The following is a 23,039-nucleotide window of genomic DNA, read 5'->3' as shown; positions in this document are numbered from 1 at the left end:
ATACTCCTAATATAATTGACTTTTATAAACAACACATCCGACAAAATTGCTTTTAAATTTCGTGAAAACAATGCTCAATGCTTTCTACCACAATGTAAGAAGTGGTCCGGAACGTGCTCGCATGCCGACTGTACACCCAGCAGCTACGGCACGGTACCGAAACAATATTCCAATGAGTTCGTGTTCTTCATTTAAGAGAAGGACATATGATGAGAGAATATGGATGTATATATAAAAGGAATTGCAGGAAAATATTTGAAGTACAACTGTCTTAATATAGTTCGACAAGAACGCAGCCTATTATGTATACACTCTTTATTTATATGAAATCTCAATCTACACATTCACAAATATTTGCAATGTTAATATAAAGTTAATTTACTTTATTTACGCATGCGTTAAAATAAGATTTACACTAAGCAAGAAAAAAAGATGACGCTTTAAAAGCAAAATGAGCTGGAATGTAGGGATATGTTCATAATGCATCTCGATATGATACTTCAACAGAGTGCATAGATGAAGGGCTCTCTTTGGCACAATTTTGATTTGTATGGCGATTTTCAAAGTCAACGTACTTAAAACCATCACAAGGCAAGTAAGGTTTACAAGTGTAATATGTCTTATTCGGTTCTTCGACAAATGGGTGGGTTTACCGCATACACATGGCATGATAAAGGAAAACATCTCATTTAAGAATTTAAGGGCCATTTCATATTTCGTGTGTTAATATCGGATGTCACGGAAATGAAAACTTACTTCGCATTACTTTTTCTTAACCCTATCATCCCTTAGCCAGACCCACACCAAAAAAAGTCATAAAACATACTTCTAACCAGGCAAAATAAAAAAGTGTTAAAATAGAAACAAATTGAAGTATGCATGGCGAAAGTTTTACCCAACTTCAAGGAAGAGAGCTCAGAAGGCCAATAAACTGTATAAACTAAACCTTCTCATAATATTTGAATCCAGCCACACGTATGTTTTTCCAGTTTTTGCTGTTGGTTACTGCGTAAAGAGAAAACTCCGGAAAACTAACCAGCATGCGAATACAATATAAGAGAAATCACGATAAGAGCTTTTATGTAGCTTTAAGGTAAGGAGTCTACATTAAGAGTTTTTTTTTTTGCTGTTTTCAGTGTCTATAAACACAGGTTCTAAAAATAATAATAAACACAGATTCTAGACAAATCAACAATAAAAATACTAAATCCAAAAAATATATATACTATAAATATTATGAAACAACTTAATTATTATTGATTTTCTTTATCTAACTTTAGAAAATATAAATTATTACATTACATTAATCCCCACACACCACAATTTTTCAGAAGATTATCCTAATATTTGTCCATATATTACACATACAGTATTGATAATTAATATAAAATGTTAAATTTATCCATTTCAAATTGAATAACAATGTATGTATGTAGAGGCACAATTCACTAATATTTTTCAATAACAAATGAAGATATGCACATACATACGTATATGATATCGTAACGAGTACTTGCAATATATGTATTTTTATGGAAAGTATTTCTGAATGTAATAAAAAATTAAGTCATCAACCAAAAATAAATTATTTGTGATATTCCATTTAATGAAATCAAGCAGCTGCCAAGTCCTTTTGTTGTTGAGTTTTTCTCTTTTCTTGGAGGAACGCCAGTGAAAAGTTACACCTACGTTTGTATGTGGGTTAGTCAACATCTTCACAAATAAATATGCATTTCACCACCCGCCTCTCTCTTTATAGAATCAGAGATTAAATCACGCCCAAATCTCTTGAATATACGTATTCATGGCCTTGATATATACACCCCACAACTTGTTATTTCAAAATCATCCTGTCTAATAAACGAATGAACAAACACTGCAAAATGCCAAACGTATCCAAAGCCGGCATGGAATATTCTCCCTATTTTGGCAAGTTAACCAATGTTTTCCTTTTTCTTACATTTGTTTAAATCTAAATTCATACATACACATGTGCTCATATATGGGAATATGTATTGAGTCAAAAAAAATTAAACTGTTCCAAAAATGTTTTATGTGTCGCTTACCACTATTTTAAAAAGTAATTTTTGTCACCGAGAAATCTTATTCACTTCAACCACAAATTTCTATGAAATTAATCATCCACAAATGCTCGCTTCGGTACAAGATTTTTACATTTCCTTTTCTCCAATATTCCTCGCAAAAAAAAAAAACGAAAAGAGTAGAGTTGCTTAATTCGTACTATTGTAGGAGCATTAAATTACAAGGTAAGATTACATATTATTTGCACGAGAAAACCTGTTTATTGAAAACTCGCTTTTATAACATTACCTTCCATAATATGGATATATATAATATATTATAAAATATTATTCAACCTTTTGCTCATCTAGTATTAAATATTTTATGCTGTCTAAAACTCGATTTTCGATTTTGTGACGCCCTGTGTTTCTGGTTTCAACAGATTTGTAACACACTGACCAGAGAACGTACATTTATCAGAGAACGTATAAATATATCAGAGAACGTCTATCATATACGTTCTCTGCTCTTTCTCTGATGTCAGCTATATTCCCTGTTTCTATTACATGTCAGTTTTATTTTCTATTAGCTTATTAAATGTGATTTTTGTTTGCCAGACTAATTATCCGCCATAACGCATAGTAATATTTAAATAGAATTATATCGTGCTGTTTGTTAAAAGTCGGAAAATTTTCTTACCGCTTAATCGGTTGGTAAATTCTGCAAAACGGTAACAAAGTGCTTAAAATAAATGTGCAAATCTCACTCCCGAATTATAAAGAATGTGAATTAACATCAAAGTAAAGTGTTTAGTGAATTAAAATCGCATAACAGAAATTAATAATATACAAATATATAAATGCGTGCAGATCTAAGAAATATATTATACAGTTATAAATTTAAAATACATCAAATTAGATGAACAACGTTCTAAGAAAAAGTGATAATTCTTGTTTATTTTGTAATGTGCTTTATGCATTGATTCCAAATTCTCAAATTGGTAGTCTTAGAGATGGAACTGTATTGGGGATATTGTGACAGATTTCTCGATAAATCGTTCACCTTGTAACTCTTGAGTCCCCTTTTAATGACTATACACTTATCTGTTTTTTTTTACTTGAACATTACATTTAGTGCGATAGACTGCAAGCGACATCTGTCTGCATAGTTATTTAGACAGCTGCACGACTACACGGCTGCAGTCTCACAGTTGTCGCTCTCGACAACAGTAGAAATGACTGTAGAGAGGAGTGATGCCACTAATATTTAAATTTTTCAAAACTCTAAGAAACCTGGTGTTATTTTACAAAGAGAAGTGTAAAATAGCTCTGTTATATTTTAACAGAGATAAAACAAAAAAATGTACCTATTTACTTATTTTTTGCATAAAAAATTTCACTGAGCAAAATATATTGAAGTAAAAGGTTATGGCCATAACGAAATTGTGTACATATGTACAAAATGGATTTTTGCAGTTTACTGCCGTGCAGTCATGTCGTGTCGCACTCTATATGTTCAGCACATAAACTGCAATATATACAATATATTCTGATGGCAGGTTTCATTAAATAAACGAGGACTCTTTTGTCGCACATAATCGGTAAATTCTCGTTTGGTGCCGTTCAGTGCGTTCACACGACGACAAAAGTCCCGTTCCCACGACAGTCGGGTCTACGAAACCCGGAACGGACCCGGATTTTTATCCGGCCAAGGACTGTCAATTCGGCAGAATTCTGCCGTTACAACAACAACAACAACAACGACAAAAGTCAGTCAACTCGAGTCGGTTTTTGTTTATCTTTCCTTTTCATAAAAAAAGTCTTTCCGTATTTTTAATCAAACTTCACTTAATTAGTTTTTTTTTATACTAATAAATAAATAAACCATTTTTTTTGCCAATTTTCCATAAGTGGAAATTTCAGAATGGAAGCGGCGAACCATTGTTGTGCTACACGAACTGATACAAATTTCATTGGTGGCTTTCTTGGCATTCTTACCTTTTTTATACAAAAAATTCTAAATATATCGAATTTCTTTATTTTCACTTGTTTTTGAACAGTTGTAACTTTTTTCAAATTCCCTGAATTTAATTTTTTTGTTAAATGAACCGACTTTTTCGACTATTATTAATTTACATTTAATACTGCTAAATAATATTAAATATGTAAATTAAACTTTTTTTTTTACTATCTTTATTCATCAGATTCTAAATAATTCCTATTATATCATACAAAATTCAAATTTTCGAACATATCCCAATATTTATTTGAAACCATGAAAATATTTTCAGAATAAAAAGGAACGCTGACTTGCGTAGCAGCAAACTGTTACGAACAAGAACACAAAGCGTGCATAAGCGGGTGACAAAAGAGTACGTGTGTGAACTGGCACTAAGTGGTTCTTTGTTTTAGATAATCACGGTAAAGCATATTTTGGGGCTTATTATTTTTCTTAGTATATATGTTGAGCAAATAATAAAAAGAAATTAATAATAATATTAGCAATAATTCACCCTATAAATTATAAAAATGAGTGATGATAAAAGCAATTGTGAAATGCCGCCACCAATGTCATCTTCATCTGAAATTGCTCCACCCACCGACGGTGATACGTTATTGCTATCAAATGGCCAATCTATACCGAATGCAACACATTCACCAGTCGAACCAGCATCTTCTGCACCATCAACGCCAACTTTATCAATAACTGGAGGACCAACGAGCCGTTTAAGAGCACCAACTAATTACAGTAGTGACATAGCTGTAAGTGTTTCAAAAATTGGTCGACTTTGTTCGCACGCCGCGCCGAAAACAGGCCCACCACCTCGAGGTAATTGTTGAACCGTTTATTAAATAGAAGTTCAGAAAGGATTTTATTAGATTATTAAGTATAACGTTAGGACAATATTACAGAATTTATATTATCTAACGAAATATTTTAAGAATCAACTTTTATTACACTGTAACAATTAACTTAATCAGATTGCCTAGCGACCCTATGTAATGTTATTTATAATTTTCATAAACTATGTATTTAACAGGGGAATATCCAGTCTCATACTTCTGAAGAATTTTTATACGATATCTAGATCAATTATTATCCCCTCAAATTTCAGGATACGAACGAAATATTTTAAGAATCAACTTTTATTACACTGTAACAATTAACTTAATCAGATTGCCTAGCGACCCCATGTAATGTTATTTATAATTTTCATAAACTATGTATTTAACAGGGGAATATCCAGTTTTCGATCATATTCTTATTCTTTTTCATCATCATTTCAATTTTTCGTATGTGCATTTCAGTTCCTTTGAATGCCAGTTACTGCTATTCAATAGTGCATTTCTGTATAAATCTTCTTTGATATAAATAAACGAACAAGCACTTATCTAGAGAATCAATTTGTAACCGATTTGGAACAAAATCCATATACTTGTTTCGCTTTGGCAAAGCCAAAAATTATAAAGAGTTTGATATCATCAGCATTACATGTAATTTGTGGACTTCCTCAAGTTATTAATTTTTTTCTGTAGAAGAAAAGTTTTTTAATAGTAAATATTTCAAAGTCAACCCAATGAAACTCAAAAAGAAACCTTAAGGAATCGTCTCAGTGTTACCCTCTGATAAAACACTGATTTTCGGGTTTTTTTAAAATTGAAATTAACTATTCGATCTGGTTTTTTTTTTATAAATAAATACATTCATAACGAATACAAAAGGACTTTTTTTATGTTTATTTATTAGATGTATGTATAATAGTTAAATAAATTGTTGGAATTACACCATGTCCACAATAGCGGCCACAATTTTAATCTAAAACAAAAATTTCATAAATATTATTAATCTGTTGTAGGTAAATCGCCCTATGGAAGTTTTTTTCTTATGGTTCTTTTTTCGACAGTTTTTCGTAGAAAAAATAGAAAGATTTAAAAAAAAAAAAATAATAATAATAATGCAATAGAGAATGACGTTAAAAATATTCTCTCGTTTGAGAGTAGAAACCGTTTTGAAAAACACCATTCTGAGAAAAATGCGTTTAAATATTGGTGTCGCTATGTTCCCCACTCTGGTCCCTTTTTACAAGAAATGCTGTAGTGACCGTAATAATTTGAATTTCGAAAATACAACACTGTGCCGATCCCTTAACAAGCTTATAACATTTTCGCCTCTTATTACAGCGGAATCGGCAAATTAGTTAGTAAAGATTAGCATACAGTAGGGTTCTTCTTTTACAAAAAACCTGTTTTTATATAATTTTTGTAGTAAGTAAAAAGGACATGGCCCCCAAGATCTTGCGATTTAACACCTCTGGACAATTGTTTGTTGAGTTATTTGAAGTCACTTGTCTACACAGATAAGCCGGAAATAATTGACGCATTTGAAGATAATATTCGACGCGTTATAGCTGACATACAACCCAATTTGTTGCAAAAAGTGTTCGAAAATTGGACCTGTCGACTGGAATTATTCAAGCCAACCGCGGCGACCACTTGTGCGAGATATTTTTGAAATCATAATGGCATAAACTCTTATAATAAAATTGCTACATTCTTGGACGTAACATTAAATTATCGAAAAACACATGCCTAAAAAGAGCAATTAATTAAATCCCCTATTCATACACCTACATATGCAGTTATGGACAATAAAAAAAACATGCCTAAAAAGAGCAATTAATTAAATCCCCTATTCATACACCTACATATGCAGTTATGGACAATAAAATGGAATCATCTATTCCGTTCTAGAAAATATGAATTTGATTTAAATTCTACAAAAATATATTTTTTATTATTTATTTCATGTCAAGTGCTATTTATAGGAAACAGTTAAACAAACAGTTCTTTTGCGAAGACAAAGGTAAAATACAAAGTTTAAAAATTCGGAAGACAAAGAAATACAGTCATTAAAGATTAGCATTAAAAAACAAATTGAAGGAGTTAGTCGTGTAGCTGGCGCACAATTCTTTTATTTTTTGGACGTCGCACTCACGCCCAACCATCATTATCTATCATTCAGACCATAGAATGTCAAACCATTATTTTTTTTTTAATTTTCTGCTTCACTCTAGTTTACTTTACACTTTTTAAATTTAATATTTTTAAAANACTCAACATAAATGAAAAATTTCAAAAAATTTTTTCAAAACAAAACTTTTCATTATCTTTTATTGTCCGTAACTGTAAGTATGAATGTAAGTAATGAATACCTTTTATTTTTTTTTATAATTTTTAAGAACAATTTTCAACCTTATTCCCTTTAATTGTGCAATCAGTTTTGCTAAATTTTGGTTTTTGCCTTAAATAATTAGCTAGCTCACTTTATGTATTTACGAACAAGACGATTTTGCGGTCGTTAACGAAACTTTTATACTCTATGCAACGTGTTACGTAAATATTAAAATGGAAGAAGTCCGAATACTAGGCGTCTTAAGCTCTACGCTTACACACACCTTGCGTTGGTAGTAAGTTTAGCGTTAAGATACCGTAAATTTTTTACTCACAAATCCAAATCAAGTACAGTATCAAAAAGACTCTTTGGCAAACGTAGTAGCATTTAATACTAAAGTAAAAATTACTTATATTATATACATACACTGTATTTTTGTATGTGTATGTATGTACTTGGAAATTTAGTAATGATGTTTTAATGAATGTCATAATGATGTTTATGATGTTGAATAATAGGTATGTATGTGACTGCTGTGAGGTTTTGTTGTTTTCGTTATCGCCGATGCTTCGTCTCGTTTAGCTCACAACAAAGCTTAGTAAGCGGTTTTAAGGTGCTTCGGAGAAACTTTTAGTTACTCCAACGACATTTTACGAGACAGACGTACACGCGCCTGAATTTTGATGCGAAATAGAAATTTATATAAAACGTACATTATAGATTATATATTTGTATATATAGTACAAAAAATTAACGCTTGAAACTTCGGTGAGAAATTATTTTACGACGTTGGGAGAAGACTGTATATTGGCATAATTTTCGTTAATGATAAATATAAGGTGTTTTTCTTATTAATTATATTATCGTGTTAAATAAGAAAGAAAATAGTGAAACACACACAATTAGTAAAATACGAGTTTAATAAATAATAACAATTACAACATATTTCTTGTAATGTTGTAGTGTAATGTTCAGGTATTCAGACGATACCTCTGCCCAAGCATGCAATTGTAGTAAAATTTCTTGTTAACAAATCTACCCCACCAGCGCAAAAATAAAAAAATTATATATGTACATAAGACGTTTATAGAGTATTGGCCAACCTATGAGAATTTGGCTGCGATTTAGAATAGCTCCCCCGGATTTCGGGTTAAAATGGGAATGTACGGATAGAGGAGGTCCTCCAGATCAAGAATAAGAACAATTCCGATTTCTTCGGTCCGCGATTTGACAGGTACCGCAAACACTTAGTTTAGAAGATATTCGAGCTTAAAGTTCAAAAATTCCCAAAAATCGAACATTTCGAGAAGCTATTTCTTCGCATTTAACACACTTTATTCATATTTTTCTCTTCAAATTAATTAAATTAATCTATAAACTTTTAAATCCACATTTTACACTTTTAGCAGGTTTTTTTACCTAAGAAATCTTTATTTTAAAAATTACATTTTACACTCGTAGTGAACACCATTTGTGTGCTCAAAATTACGACGAAATGGAGCGCTATCATGTGATAATAAGGAAATTTGCTGAAACTCCTCTTTTCCCAAAAATTCCTCTATCCATGCATATGGGTGTGTTCTTCATTTAATTTCATAAACAAATAAGTAATATTATATAATAATATTATATATGGTATATTGTCACCTAATATACAAAATTACGTATTATCAAAAATAAATGGAAATCGCTAACAGATAAAATAACCAAAATTTAACCAATTTATAACGAAAACTTAATAGATATATATTTTTTATTTTTAACGCAGAAAGGAGTACTACGCGAAAGTACTTCAGGCATCCTCATATAATATAAATTTTATAATATTATCATAGAGTTTTAGTTATTTGTGTTTCTTAAATATGAATCACATATTAAATAATACACATACATATGTAGATGGAAAAAGTGTTCACAACTCAATTATAACTTGAAAAATGTTGGAAAGTATTTTTTATTGTAATTAATGTAGAACACGCAAAAAAACAAACAAAGAAAAATTGTTAAAAATTCTACATATTTTCATATTTGGTGTTTAAGATGTGGCCACTCTCGTTATCCTCATAATTGTAAACAATCTAAGTGATTTTTAAATTAATAAGCTTAGGTAAAATATTACAAAGTAAATTTGAAATGTGAACTTATTTCAATGTTTAGAGTTTATATTTAAATATACAGAATGAAAAACGTGAATAAATTTAGTGAAAGATAGAGAAATACCATGTTTTATTAGTGCAAATTTTTGAACTTTTAATCGTGAATATTTTAGTGTTACTATATTTTGCAATGGAATAAAAATAAGAAAAAATAAAGATTATGACGTCATAACTAAGTTCATTATCGTGTGATGAGTAATGTAATATCTTCCAGAATTCTCATTATCTTGATAAACAGCATGCGAAGGAGTTGGTCTGACCAAGGGTTATTATTTTGAAGCGCGGCCGAAGGCCGCCAACTCAAAAAGGAGTTAAATTCAAAAAAAAACTGAGCACGCCCAGGTGTTGGTCCGACCGAGGGTATTTTTTTTTTGAAGCGCGGCCGAAGGCAAAAGGAGTTCAACGCAAAAGAACTGAGCACGCCGAGAGTTATTTTTTTGAAGCGCGGCCGAAGGCTGCCAATACTGAAAGGAATTCTATGCGGAAAACTAATGTGTTATATATTTCCTATCATTGGGGTGTTATTTGTTTTCTTTATTTCTTTTGGTTCTTCTGTAAAATATGACCGTAAGGTAGCACTGATTATTAGTTAGAATGCAACCGTTTTATTTTTGCACGAACAAAAGTTAAATGTTGAATAAAAGTTATTTTTGCACTATTTAATATAAAATAAATGGTTGGAAACAATTTAATGAAGTGTTAGTGGATATAAAAGTTATAAATTCAACCATAAAATTCATTATAAATGGGAAAAACACGCATTTTAAATAGTTGAATTTTTGAACTTTAAATGCAAATGTCTCGAAAACCATAAATCAGCGGCAACTATATACATATATATTTTCTTAATCTAGAAGACCTCCTCTATCCGTACATACCCATTTCAACCACGAAATCCAGGGATGCTATTCTATAATTTACCTGAGAATTTTTTTATAATTGCTGTTTGAATGATTCTAAGGAAGTTTTATTTCTTATTTCTAAATAGAGTGTATAATATTTCAATTTAGATGAAGCAAAACTGATGAAATTACCGGGTATTTTATTATAACATTTATGTACATAATTTACGAGATAACGCCGAAAAGTTTATTGACATTTTTTAATAATTTTTGTCTTACATTCATTTTTCCCAAAAAATTGCGTTATTCCTTTCAAAGTGTTCCAAAAAAAAATTAAAAATTTAGATTTGTTACCTGTTGAAGGTAATTATCTTGAATTGGCTTTAATTAAGGAATTTTAAATACACACATATACGTCAGAAAAGCAGCCGTGTTTTTGCACGAATTAACCTTATCCTCTTTATAACACTTTTGTATATACAATATTTATACAAATGTTTTTGAAAAGCACATAGCCAAGTACTTAATAATAAAACGCGGTATAATCTTGCTTTCTTTATAAGTATCCAAGGAGAATGCTGTTACCTATGGTTTTCCTACCCTCGTAGTTATCTTGAAGAGTCCACGCCAATCAATTTTGGTTAAAAAATGGGTTATTTTGAAGAAAAAAACTACTTGTGTATGTATATACTCATCCATATGTATGTTTATGCTTATGTAATTCAACTGGTTAGAAACAAGTATGAGTTTTCCATATAAGTGATGTTTTTATTAAATATAATTAAAAATTGTCATATTTACATTTTAATTTGGAAACATCAAATGTTCTATTTTTGGGCCAATGCTTGAAGTCAATGCATAAAAACATACATATGTATATAAAATGAAATCACAAATTGGTGGTTCTCTGATTAGTTCAGTTTTATTTAGGAAATCCTAGATTTAGACTAGTATAATTCCATACCAGTTTAAGCTTCGCTTCGAGTATTTATGATTAGATTTGTAGGCATACTATTTGTTGACTATGTGGTTAACCACTAATTATGAATATATTATAACTCGATACTCGTTGACATAAATAAACAAACTGAAATAATCAGTTCTATATGTAGTGTGCATACACTTTGAATTTAAATAATAAATAAAAGGTTTCGGAGTCAAAAGCGCGAAATCTATATACTCACATATGTATGTATGTAAACCAAAAATTTATTTATAATGTACTTTCTTTAGTTCGAAAATAATTTTGTTTACTTAACTATAGCGCACATACATTCATACATAAATATTAGCATTGGATTGTAAGTCACATACATATAATTTAGCACTTTTTAATTTAAACGCTTGCGGTTGTATATCAATAAGCTTGCATACAGGGTGAGCCATATCATGATAAACAGACTTACGCTTCATTTACTCATCGACATGCCGCCCTTCCGCAGTGAGAATGTATGCTTTATTTATGCTTCCTTTGGACTCCGACATGCCGCACTTGCGACTGACAACTTAGTTGTTGTTCTTTCTGATCACATTTCTTTTCCTTTTTCTGAATAATTGCATTCGACTTCAATTTCGAGTTAGTTTAGGAATATTTCAAATAAATTGAAGCAATTTTTTTTAAATTACTACCAGATATAATATATTACTATTGGCAACCTTGTGTTGTACCGCCCTCACGTAGTGATTATGTAGTTGTTGTTGTTCTCATTTGACCTGTTTCAACGTATGTATGTATATAAATGAAAACTCACCACAGCTTCTACGGTCCGTAACGTGGAGATTCGCGCAAATTGAATTTTTTTTCGTAGAAGCGGGTTAGCTCTCCCAATAATATACCAAATATTTGAATATGTATGTATGTTCCATGTGGTAAAAAATTTATTTTTTTTCAATTAAACCTAGGAATCCTATTTACGAAATAACAAGAGAGATAATTGATTGTAAATATTGAATTTCTCATCCATCTGAGAATTATATTTGCTGTCATTCAACTAATCGCTTCAATGACGAGGACGATTTTAATTTTCGTAATCATTGTTATTATTTTATATATTTGTGAATGAATTTTTATAAAAGGCAAATGTGAACGTGTTCGCCGTCAGCAAACGATGTGACAGTCCAACTAAATAAAAAAATCATTTGAATTGGAATTGATCGAAGTATGAATTTCACTAACACCCTTCTGAAAACAAAATTAGTAGTTAGGTGTTTTATACCACAAGCTAACTGTGTATCACATTTATAGAAGATATACAATTTTAAGAATTCATTTAAACGTAAGTTGGTATTCTCGTGTGTGTACGTTTTAAGGTTAATTATCGCGTATATTTAAAAAATAATGTGCACAACGTAACAAGTGAAGTGAAATCAAAACCATGGTATGCGCTTCTCTCCAACACTTTCATTGATAAGCTATGAATGTTGTGTACTTACAACAAAAGCAGTCAATTATAATTATTTCTTATTGGAGCATGTTTATGTATTTTTACTGCTTATTATTAATTTTACTTGTACAAAAAATTTCTACAAAAGACAACTCCAGAATTTACGCTGCTTTATTGCAAAATATTGAAAGAGACAATTACAAATGTAGTCTACTGTCGAATGTACATGCTTTGCCATTTAGACATTGGGACATATTACAATTTTCATTTGTGAATTCGAAACTATACGAATACTTAATGAATTTTTTTACCTCTTTTAATAATAGCGCACGTTTTTCTAACTATTATGGATAGTGTAATTATCTCCAAACATATTTTTAATAAATGGTTGTGCTTATTCTCATTTTGTATCCTATTCCCAGACTACTTAAATTGATTTGTAACTCATGTGAATATTTTTGAAAAGAGCCTGGAAATAATTGTTGAACATCCAGGTAAGCAGCAATTTAGAGGAACCGCATGCACCTTCTATGCGGATACGGCTTATACAATATATTTATAACTCAAGTTCTTTCTATTAACAACATACAATGCCATATTTTTTAGTTGCGTTCAGTACAAACACGTTAATATAAAGTGTAACAGAATAGTCTGAGAACTTTAAGCTATGCAAAACTAATAATTATGTATACATACATATGTATATGTCTATGTACATCAAATGCGAGTTTTCAAATTTGTACAATATTTAATGCTTTTTTTAAATAAATCCTAATACGTTTTACGTTTTCTTGTTAATCCAGAGCTTACTTTATTAATTTAAATTTATTAATTAGTTTTTTTTTGTTTGACAATTTACCGTTGTGTTTTAATTTTCCGCATTTTAATTTATTCTTATTTGCCTGCGCCATGCTCTTTCATTTTTTTTTTTAATTTTATTTTACAGATACAAAAAGCATGAGTCGTGAAAGTGATGGCAATTTAAGCTCTATTAACTCAGCATACACAGGTACAGTATTGCAAACGTTTTTCTTGTATCTTTTTATAAAAATCAGGTATTCATAACACCATATGACTTTTTAATTTACTCCAAATGCTTGATACCTATGCACAGTTCTTTATATTTTCTTGTATTTCAGTTTATTGATGCACTGTAAATCCTAATATTAAATAACTAACCAATATAAATTTTAATTTTTTCATTATATGGAACAAGAAAAGAGTTTGTAAGCTAATTTTAATCTATATTTGGAGAATATATTAAATTAGAGTAATAGTTCTCAAAATATGCATTATCCCTTTAATGAAAACAATTTCTTAAATATATACTAATTGCATATGTACTATAACTCAATGGCTAGTTTTTTTTATATAAATGTTTCGTAGGTGTATATTTTTTAATTAACATAATCATCAATGCATATTATACATTTGCTTTTGAAGTACTACCGCCTACCTTTTTCCTTATATAGATATATAGTAAATAAAAAGGTAAGCATGTACATAGATATGCATGTATGTATATCGTCAACTAAAAATGCAAAATCGAGTTTTTTATTGATTACTGTCCACTACATATGTAAAAAAATTAAGGTTCTGCTATCAGATATAACCAAGTTATAACCAAATTTATAAGTTTGTTTCAATATAAGTAGTTTATATATTCTCATTTCTCTTGTAAAGTTATGAAAAATATAGCTACGTTATTTTGCATTTTAACTCACGATATGTATGTTTGAGTGAACTAAATTGTTGATGTCGAAAAGTGCAAGTTTTATCAATCTGATTGAATATTGCTCTCATCTCTTCTTATCTGTTCTTATAAAATTCGTGCTTTGTGTTAAGTGAATTGATGAGATAACCGCAACAATTTCAGTTAACCTGTACCATATATATATATTATACATGTATACTTGTATATATAAATACATATCTATGTATAAAAATTCAATATAATAAAGAAATAAGTAACATTCCTAAAAAAGTTTGCATATGTATTTGCCCCGCTGTGGCCCACTATATAAATAATGCAGCGAGAAAGTGAAACGTCTGGACATCGAGAGGATTTCATACTTTTGATAGTATGGAATTTTTGGTTAATAGCTTTATTGTGCAAGGATGTCTGAAGATACGATCACCCCAATATTGCTGCCGTATTTTGGTTTCATACATTTCTACGATAAGTTAAGTACATCAGAAACTTACTCAATCATTGGAAATTTTCTCAAGAGTTGAATAGACGAAAGAAGTTTAGCGTAGTAATTAAATAATAAATTAATTAAGAATAGAACGAGTTTTAAATGTTATTATCTTACAAAGCGCTTTATTCTTTATGTGTGGAAATATTCAGCTATAAAATTAGTCCTAAATTGAGACTGATTAAGTACTATTTAATTAAATAAGTATATGATAACTTTTATTCATAAAATTTGCCATAAGTCTACATTCGAACCCACATTGTACGAACGCACGTATAATATAGTATATAGTCTATTTGTAGCTATATGACCAATGTGTGGGCTTTCATACTGCGCCACAAATTTTTCAAATAAAGCTGCAGCAAAAATGTGATTTGTCATGATGTAATTTTTTTCGTTGTATTTAATATACACTGCCCTTCAACTCGTTTGCACACTTCAGGTGTAAATAGTTTAAGAAAAATTCTGTCAAGTTTAAAAAATCTTCAGTTTTTATTATTATTAACATTAGTGTTAAATTAATTATTCATATTTCATCATCAGCACATATTACTTTTTTTAATGTTCCCTAACAATTTTAGGAAAGAACATATTTTTAAACCTATGTCCTAACTAATTTTAATATTTGAATATTATTTTAATAATGAGTCGATGCCACCTACTTGAGAATGATCTCAAAGATTCAAATGAGTAGCGATTTGTAAAATTTTTCAATATATTTTAAGAAAATTCATGATTAAGATTTGTTAATACCTTCAACTAATACCTTTTTTTTTAGTAGAATACTGTCGACTAGACTCGAAAACTTTCCGAGCCAATCATCCTCACACCTTTTCTATTACATTGGATGTCTAGTGATTAAGACACGCACAGTATAAAATTGCACTTCGCACGTAGCTCCTGTACATCTTTTTCATTTCGGGGAACCTTAAGTGGTGGATAAGCTCACTTTAACACTAGCAGTTGGCCAAATTATTAACAACGGAAATCACTTTTTTGATACCGCCATTATAAAAAAACCGTACTCCGACTTATTACTCAAGAAATTTTGTATAACTTTTCGACTTCTGCCAACTGTTTTGCTATATTTTGAGCTTTAACCGATAGCCATTTTCCTTTAGTTATATTAAAGTAAAAATAGAGCACTTAAGCAATACAAAATGTTGGTATCAATACGTATTCAAACTCCGAAGATAAATGTAAATCGAATCGCATGAGTTAAACTGGTGATGCAAAAATATGGAAAAGGAAGTGAAAAAAAACGTACTTATATAGCGGTACACTCTTATCGCCTGTTTTCTTTACCTGTTATTGTTCATATACATATGAAAAATTTAGAAAATAATAAAATAGCTAAAAATTTATTTAAAAAATCAGAAGCAGTTGTATTAGGCTGATGAAGATGTGCTAACCTGATGCCGCGCAGTGTATATACACACGTGCGCATAATTATGTCTATCCACTAGTCCAAATAGACGTCGTAACGCCCATAGGATGTTATTTAAAGGTTGGCTAAAGTGTTTATAACTAATCTACAAATCGTATCTGACAGAACATGATCATTTAATTAATGAAAAATGTTTCTTAATCGATTAATGTGCTTTTAAAATTATTCCAGTAGATAAACAGTAATAAAAAGAGGGACGGCAGCAATTTCAATAGACAGTCACTGACCCATGTATCTAATACCAAAATGAACAAGTGGCAGCTTGTTAATCTGACACTCAATAGAGGCAACAGCATTAAATGTTGTTGATTCAACATGATAAAGTGATGACAGCGGATACAATAGGAAAATCTGTTAGCCTTAGTTTGTTGCCACTGGTTAAACAAGGTCAATATAACAGATTTTAGGACATTTTGCCCTGTTTTACTGCACCGACTTGATTGCTGAGTGCTGTTAGGTGAGGTTAGGTGTGAGTTCACAGTATTCTTTTCCTTCCTATACGTGTAACTCAGAACGACTTGTAACTTATACGACTTTAAATTCATAAACGGAAAATAAAAATACCCAACGTCTCAGTTGTAAATTGGATACATACATATGTACGTAGTGCGAGTATGTTTAACTTCTCTCGTTTTCGTTATGTTACGTTTTTTGAGATATGTTCGCTGTGCGATTCGGCGAAACAGTGCCGTTTAATTCGTATTATACCGGTTTTACCCTTTTTTCTCACCTTTATGAACTGGCTTTGTTATTTCTCATGCGAGCCGTTCGCAAATGCAAAATGTTTATATGGTTCTATTAGAAGCTAATATTATGACATTTATTTTAAAAGCTTCCCAGTAAAAGTTATTTTCAGACAAAAAATGTGTGCAACCAAAGGTTTAGTTTACGTATTTGTGTACACCTAAATACATACAAAGCAAAAGTTTTGATTTCCACAATTTTATACAAACTTTAAAGGGGTACTATTTTACTTATTTGGTTCTAATACATAGGCGAACTATTAAACTAAATACACTAATATCCAACATAAGAAAATATGCTTTAATATCGGTTGGTTAAATGTTAACCAAACACACTAATTTCACTAATTCTTTCAATTATTGTTAGTGTATTTGGTAACAATATTTACGTGTGTTTGCTATGGGTTTGCTCAAAATAAACCAAGTAACCTGTTAGCCAGATAAGTTTACTGCTACATAGAAAAGTGTATATGTAAATTGACGCCCCATCTAAATATTTAAATCTTTTCGTTTATTTTGGCATTTATGTTATGCGACCTCAACTTTTCTGGCACGGTCGATCTCTTAACGCCACCTAACATATTCGTACATATACGCTTACATACTTATGTATTAACCTAATGTTGGCGAATGTGATCTATTTGAATAAATTGGTCCCGATGTGAAATGCCAAAATGACGTGGCCGGCTCATTCAACTACTTCTACTAACATACATACATACATGCATGTGTACTTATTTGCTTATGTATCTGCTTCTACTTATTACTCAACGTTCGACAGATTTGTACCAGGAGACTGTGAAGCGCTTTACACGGTCCTCACTTTCCCCTGAAATGGATCAGTACTTATTGTCACGTAATTCATCTAAAACTACTTCGACATCCCTGAAATCTGGGGATGGTGATCACCATACGTCTTGTAAGTTAATATATCTCCGTCAAAAATATTTTGTCGGTGAGTGTTATAAATGTTGGTCGTGAATCTCTTCATATCGAGCGACCGCTCAACGCTCACTTACAAGATATCTGTATATACATGTATGCGTAAGTTTAAAATATTTACATTTTTGCACATACACATCGTACATATGTTTCTCACGATTTTCATTTTGTGTTTTTATCTTTTCTTTATATTTTTCTTTTGTTTTCTTGCTTTTGTAATTCATTGTTTGTCCTCGTTGTTGTTTCTGTGCTTTGCGTTGAAAGTCGAGTTGTATCTTGAAGCCACCGGGCGCCGCCGCAGCTCAGGTAAGCAGTTCGCCTACTAACTGTTTCATATGTATTCCGATATATTTTGAAATTTATATGGATCACTTAACTCCCTGCACAGAGCCCTAGTCCGTACTAACTTTCATATATTAGAAAACACATGCGTGTTCATGTGTATATTTCGTGCAAATATTAAAAGTTCACAAAATACATATGAATTCAAATTACTATATACCATTCACATATCACAAAAATCTACTTGTATTTAGCATCCTATACTCTTGCAAAATTCTGTTGGGGCCTCGTCGGTGGTGGGTGTGCAAATAAATAGTGCGCATAACTGCAAATGCGCAAATTCGGCAATGAAGGCGAGTTTAATGTATGCGTTCAGTGCTTTTCGCAATTATGTAAGTATGCGTCGGTTACTCCACCGCTACGCCATTGCAATGCCAATGCTAAAGTAACGCAGCGCGGGTGTAGGTGCCTTCACATCACATTTGCATTTGATGCATCAGATGTGTGCTACTTTTTGCTGCCTTAATTGGGTAAAACGCATGCATTGAAAAACTGGTATTGGTTCGGTTGTCGTTTTAGCATAACAACTTGTATTTGTTTAGCTGAAGTTGACACCAAATCAACCAGTATGAATCATTACTGGATTAAAAATGTTTCTGTAAGTGTGCCAAGTTGCTAAATAATAGAAATAAAAGGTATATTTAAAGAGAAAATACAGAAATATTGTCCTTCTAATGGTCTGATTTCACAGTTCAACTTCGGCGCTTGATCGTATTGAAATTATTTACTTGCCGTGTGCGGTTTTGAGACGTGTAAATCAAGCAATCATTTTACTACAGGTGCAGGAATCGATACCAAATTTTTTTCAACACCTGCTGATAATTTTGAACACATTTCATGAAGGCGGTATACGTCGTCTACAACCCCGCAGCACCCGTCACCCATCTATTTAGATATTGTATCGGAGATTGACGATATTTGTTGTGCAATGTCGATATTAGAACGCCATAGTTATGTATTTGTATATATGTATGTACATATAGAGGCTCGTTCGCATGTACATACATATATACTCACATACATATATGGAGAGCGATGTGTAAGTATGTATCAAATGCTGAGAGTGGATTCGTGATCAATTGATCTGTACACGTTTATACACACCCGCTCCACATTCATACATACATACATACATGCAATTATCTATTTATGTATATATTGCTGGAAAATTCGATTTGCAACAGGCTCACTTCTTCGTTGTTCCAATGGGCAAAATAAATATAGTCACAGATATTTATTCCATGAGACATACTCTTACTAGCTTACACATGTATGTAGGGTCACAATGCTATTCAGCTTGCTATTGCTCATATTTTCTCTACGTAGAGTTTTTCAATTTGGCCCCTTCCAAATCAAATGCATTGATGCACCAGCACAGTTAGTTCCGCTCGTTGTTCGCTGTACACGCTGAATGTTTAGCCTTGAAATAAAAAAAGTGATAGTCTGGCCTGCAATTGAAGAAAATGGCAGGAAAGTTTTTAAAATGTGTACGCATAATCACTATGCATAGACTCAGACACATATGTATGTATGTACATACCCACATACATATACTGCATTTATTTTCGCAACAACTGTCGATCATTTTATCACTGATGAGATTACTGTGGTCAAACAAGTTTTACCGTTCTCATCTCACTTAAGAGGGGAATTTTCTAAAACTTTCTCATATACATATATGTAGTATATATGTATGTATGTATGTATAGCGAGCCACTACAAATACTTGGAGAACATAAAATTTAAAGTTGTTTTTGTAAATCTGGTAAAATGTTGTGTATGTAACAATTATTAGAATTCACATACATATTTAGTTGTTATTTGCAAGTAAATGGCCAAAATGCAAGACGTTTGTGTATTTCGTTAGTTGTTCAATTGTACTTGAATTAGTCCACTTTTTCTTCTTCAGATCATGGTGCCGTTCTAACACAAGATACAGAACAGTTTATAATTGGTCAGAAAGTATGGGTAGGCGGTATTCGCCCCGGACAAATTGCTTACATTGGCGAGACTCATTTTGCCCCCGGGGATTGGGCTGGGATTGTATTGGATGAACCGAATGGTAAGTATTCATCGGACGAGAAGAATCATTTCAGTGACACACTGCGTATACTTATTTAAGGTAAAAACGACGGGTGCGTCGCTGGCAAACGTTATTTCCAATGCGAACCAAGGCGCGGTATTTTCTCGCGCTTAACACGTCTCACGTTGGCACCACTTTCTGGGGCAAATACGCCGACCTCGCCACTTGCAAAAATGTCTCCAGAACGTTCACGTACGGTGTCACCAACTGCCAGCATACGCAGTTCATTTTTACGCAGCCCGGGAAGTATGTGTACATTCTCTGGCATTGAAGATTCATTTTAACATTTTTATTTAATTATAATTTTTTATTGCATTTCATAACCAAGAAAATGGCTTGGCAGTTGGCGATCGCATTATTGTGTCGTCTGGCTTCGGTAGTCGTCCAGGTATATTGCGTTATTTGGGTGAAACGCAGTTCGCTTCAGGCAATTGGTGTGGTGTGGAATTAGACGAGCCTTCTGGTAAAAATGATGGCTCCGTTGATGGTATAAAGTAAGTTTTAAACAAGGTATTGCTTAATAATATTAGTATTTTTTCCATAATCATAGATTTTTCTTGAAAATATTTACTTTAATTAACAATTAAAAATTGTCTGACGTTCTGAAACAAAATATATATGTATTTATACCCTAATTACGCAGGTATTTCGAATGTAAGCCAAAGTATGGCGTTTTCGTGCCGATTGCCAAAGTATCACTTTCGCCGTCATCCAAAAAGTCTCGTCTATCCAGAACAGGCTCTCGAGAATCTCTCAACTCAATTGGTACTATAAACAGCATCGCAACAACAAATACATCTCGCTTGCGCATGAATGCTCAGGTATAAATAAGACGTTATGATGAACTTCTGTTGGCGTTTATGAACCAAACATTAAAACCGAGTTCTATCTGGCTGATGTTAATTCAATTCAAATTTCTCTTAAATTTAAAGAAATATTTTTTTAATATTTCTCTTCATAACTTATAACCATAAGACAATTAACCAAACTAATCGAATCAATTAACAGAAACGAAATTAAATTATTTTCTCATACAGCGTAAATCTTTGTCAATCAAGCCGGTTGTTGCCGCGCCCAAATCGCAATATTCCATGCAGGTATGCTATATTACATCTTACATATATGGATCATGAAAGCTGGGAAGAATTATAAATGTACATGCTTGACCATTAGTCCAAATATTTCTATGGGACAGAGACCCCAAAAATTATATATGCGTATATATGTATGTATTATATATGATTATGTACATATGTACGTACACATTCCAGAGTATTCGCACAAATGAGTTTTCTGTAATTATAAAAAAAATTCTCATTTAAGAGTTCTGCCCATACATATGTATGTACTGTATGATTAAAATTATTTATCTTTAATATTACGCAATTTACCAGTGGGTAAATACAATTTCATTGTGTGAATACTAAATGAATATCGATAATTGCACTAACTAAACACCTGTAATTTCCTCCAATCCGAGGATTTTTCGCTTTACCTTTTTTATTTTTTCTTATTGCTTATGTGTTGTTACTAAAATATAATTTTAAGTTTTTCTAAGTGCTAACAATGAATGAAATGTACACGTGTATATGTATTCAATGTATAGGTATGTATATGTATTTTGCTTTTTTGTTTGTTATTATTTTGTCTTTTTAAATCAAATAAATCAATCACTTAGTTTTTCTATGCACGTTATTATTATTTTTTCCTGGATCCTTGTTTTGTAAAAATCGAATTTTGATTTTTCGTAAATAAAGCTAAACATTTGGTTTGCTATCATTAAATTCGACTACGTGCATTACATGTAATTGTCACTATTACCCAACTATATACTCGTATGTGCATACATATGTTCATAGGTAGAAGGTTAAACTACTACTAAAATTTGCTTTTACACATGTATGTACTTATGTATACTATTAAGTAATTTAATGATATATTAAATCGCTATAGATTTTCTGGTTGTATACGCTTGGTACATACATAAGTGCAATATTATTGCAAGTCTATGTATCTGCATACTTATGTACAGCTATATATACTAATAATACAAAGGTAATTGACCTGGTAACTTTCAACAATCATAAGAATCAAATAAGCAGGTCCGAACATATACAGACAGAAACACCGCTTTTTTATTATTTTATTAAAGCACTTGTATATAAAGAAATGTACATATGTATGTGAAATTTGTGCTTTTAATTTTTTGTAAGTTTTAACTACAAATCCCTTTACATACTTATATACGTACATACCATTATTAGTGCATTTCCCCCTATGTATCTATATGCATTCTTATGCACATAATTGCGGACACAAGTAAATTTCCATAGTTGCATGTGACAAAGTGATTTAGTCTAAATGGCACGTTTAAGTCTAAATGGCTTTGATTAAGGTGAATAAATTGCATAATTTTCTTTACATTTTTTTCCTTTTAATATGGACACGGCTAGGATTTACTACACGAGAAGCAGAAGCACATTGAGCAGTTAATGATCGAGCGAGAGTTGGATCGAGAGGACTGCCAGAATCAGGCGCTACAATACCAGAAGAATATAAACGAGGTAATTATCTACGAAGACGCGCTTTATGCGCCGGTCGTGTACGCCGATAAGAAACGACCTTTTCGTTTGACACGGCAACAGTTGCCCACTATTCCGCCACGACCGTCGTCGCATTCATCACGCGGTTCCCAATCGCCGTCCTCT

At 31.6% G+C, this 23,039-nt stretch overlaps 1 protein-coding gene across 23 annotated transcripts in view; it reads left to right on the top strand.

Annotated features, from left to right (window-relative positions):
• Positions 1 to 2,556: 2,556 nt before the first annotated feature.
• LOC108968197 (restin homolog) overlaps positions 2,557 to 23,039 on the top strand; it is a 30,321-nt gene continuing 9,838 nt past the window's right edge. The window contains exons 1-12 of one of the 23 annotated variants that reach the window (XM_018932045.1): positions 2,557 to 2,752; positions 4,313 to 4,442; positions 4,524 to 4,851; positions 13,523 to 13,585; positions 17,746 to 17,883; positions 18,171 to 18,212; positions 20,158 to 20,310; positions 20,371 to 20,577; positions 20,660 to 20,825; positions 20,975 to 21,152; positions 21,369 to 21,428; positions 22,785 to 22,895. In XM_018932045.1, the coding sequence (XP_018787590.1) occupies positions 4,551 to 4,851; positions 13,523 to 13,585; positions 17,746 to 17,883; positions 18,171 to 18,212; positions 20,158 to 20,310; positions 20,371 to 20,577; positions 20,660 to 20,825; positions 20,975 to 21,152; positions 21,369 to 21,428; positions 22,785 to 22,895 (1,419 nt within the window). In that variant the 5' untranslated portion in view covers positions 2,557 to 2,752; positions 4,313 to 4,442; positions 4,524 to 4,550. Of the gene's footprint in view, positions 2,823 to 4,312; positions 4,852 to 7,843; positions 8,034 to 8,068; positions 8,429 to 12,998; positions 13,071 to 13,522; positions 13,586 to 17,745; positions 17,884 to 18,170; positions 18,213 to 19,205; positions 19,719 to 20,157; positions 20,311 to 20,370; positions 20,578 to 20,659; positions 20,826 to 20,974; positions 21,153 to 21,368; positions 21,429 to 22,784; positions 22,896 to 23,039 lie in introns of those variants that run through there. The other 22 variants (XM_018932047.1, XM_018932044.1, XM_018932046.1 and 19 more) reach the window with 22 other exon arrangements.

The sequence above is a fragment of the Bactrocera latifrons genome, unplaced genomic scaffold, assembly GCF_001853355.1.
Source record: "Bactrocera latifrons isolate USDA-ARS-PBARC rearing strain unplaced genomic scaffold, ASM185335v1 scaffold_206, whole genome shotgun sequence".
Lineage (NCBI taxonomy): Eukaryota > Metazoa > Arthropoda > Insecta > Diptera > Tephritidae > Bactrocera > Bactrocera latifrons.
The sequence above is the reverse complement of the archived record's forward strand: the minus strand, read 5'-3'. Positions and strand labels throughout refer to the sequence as shown.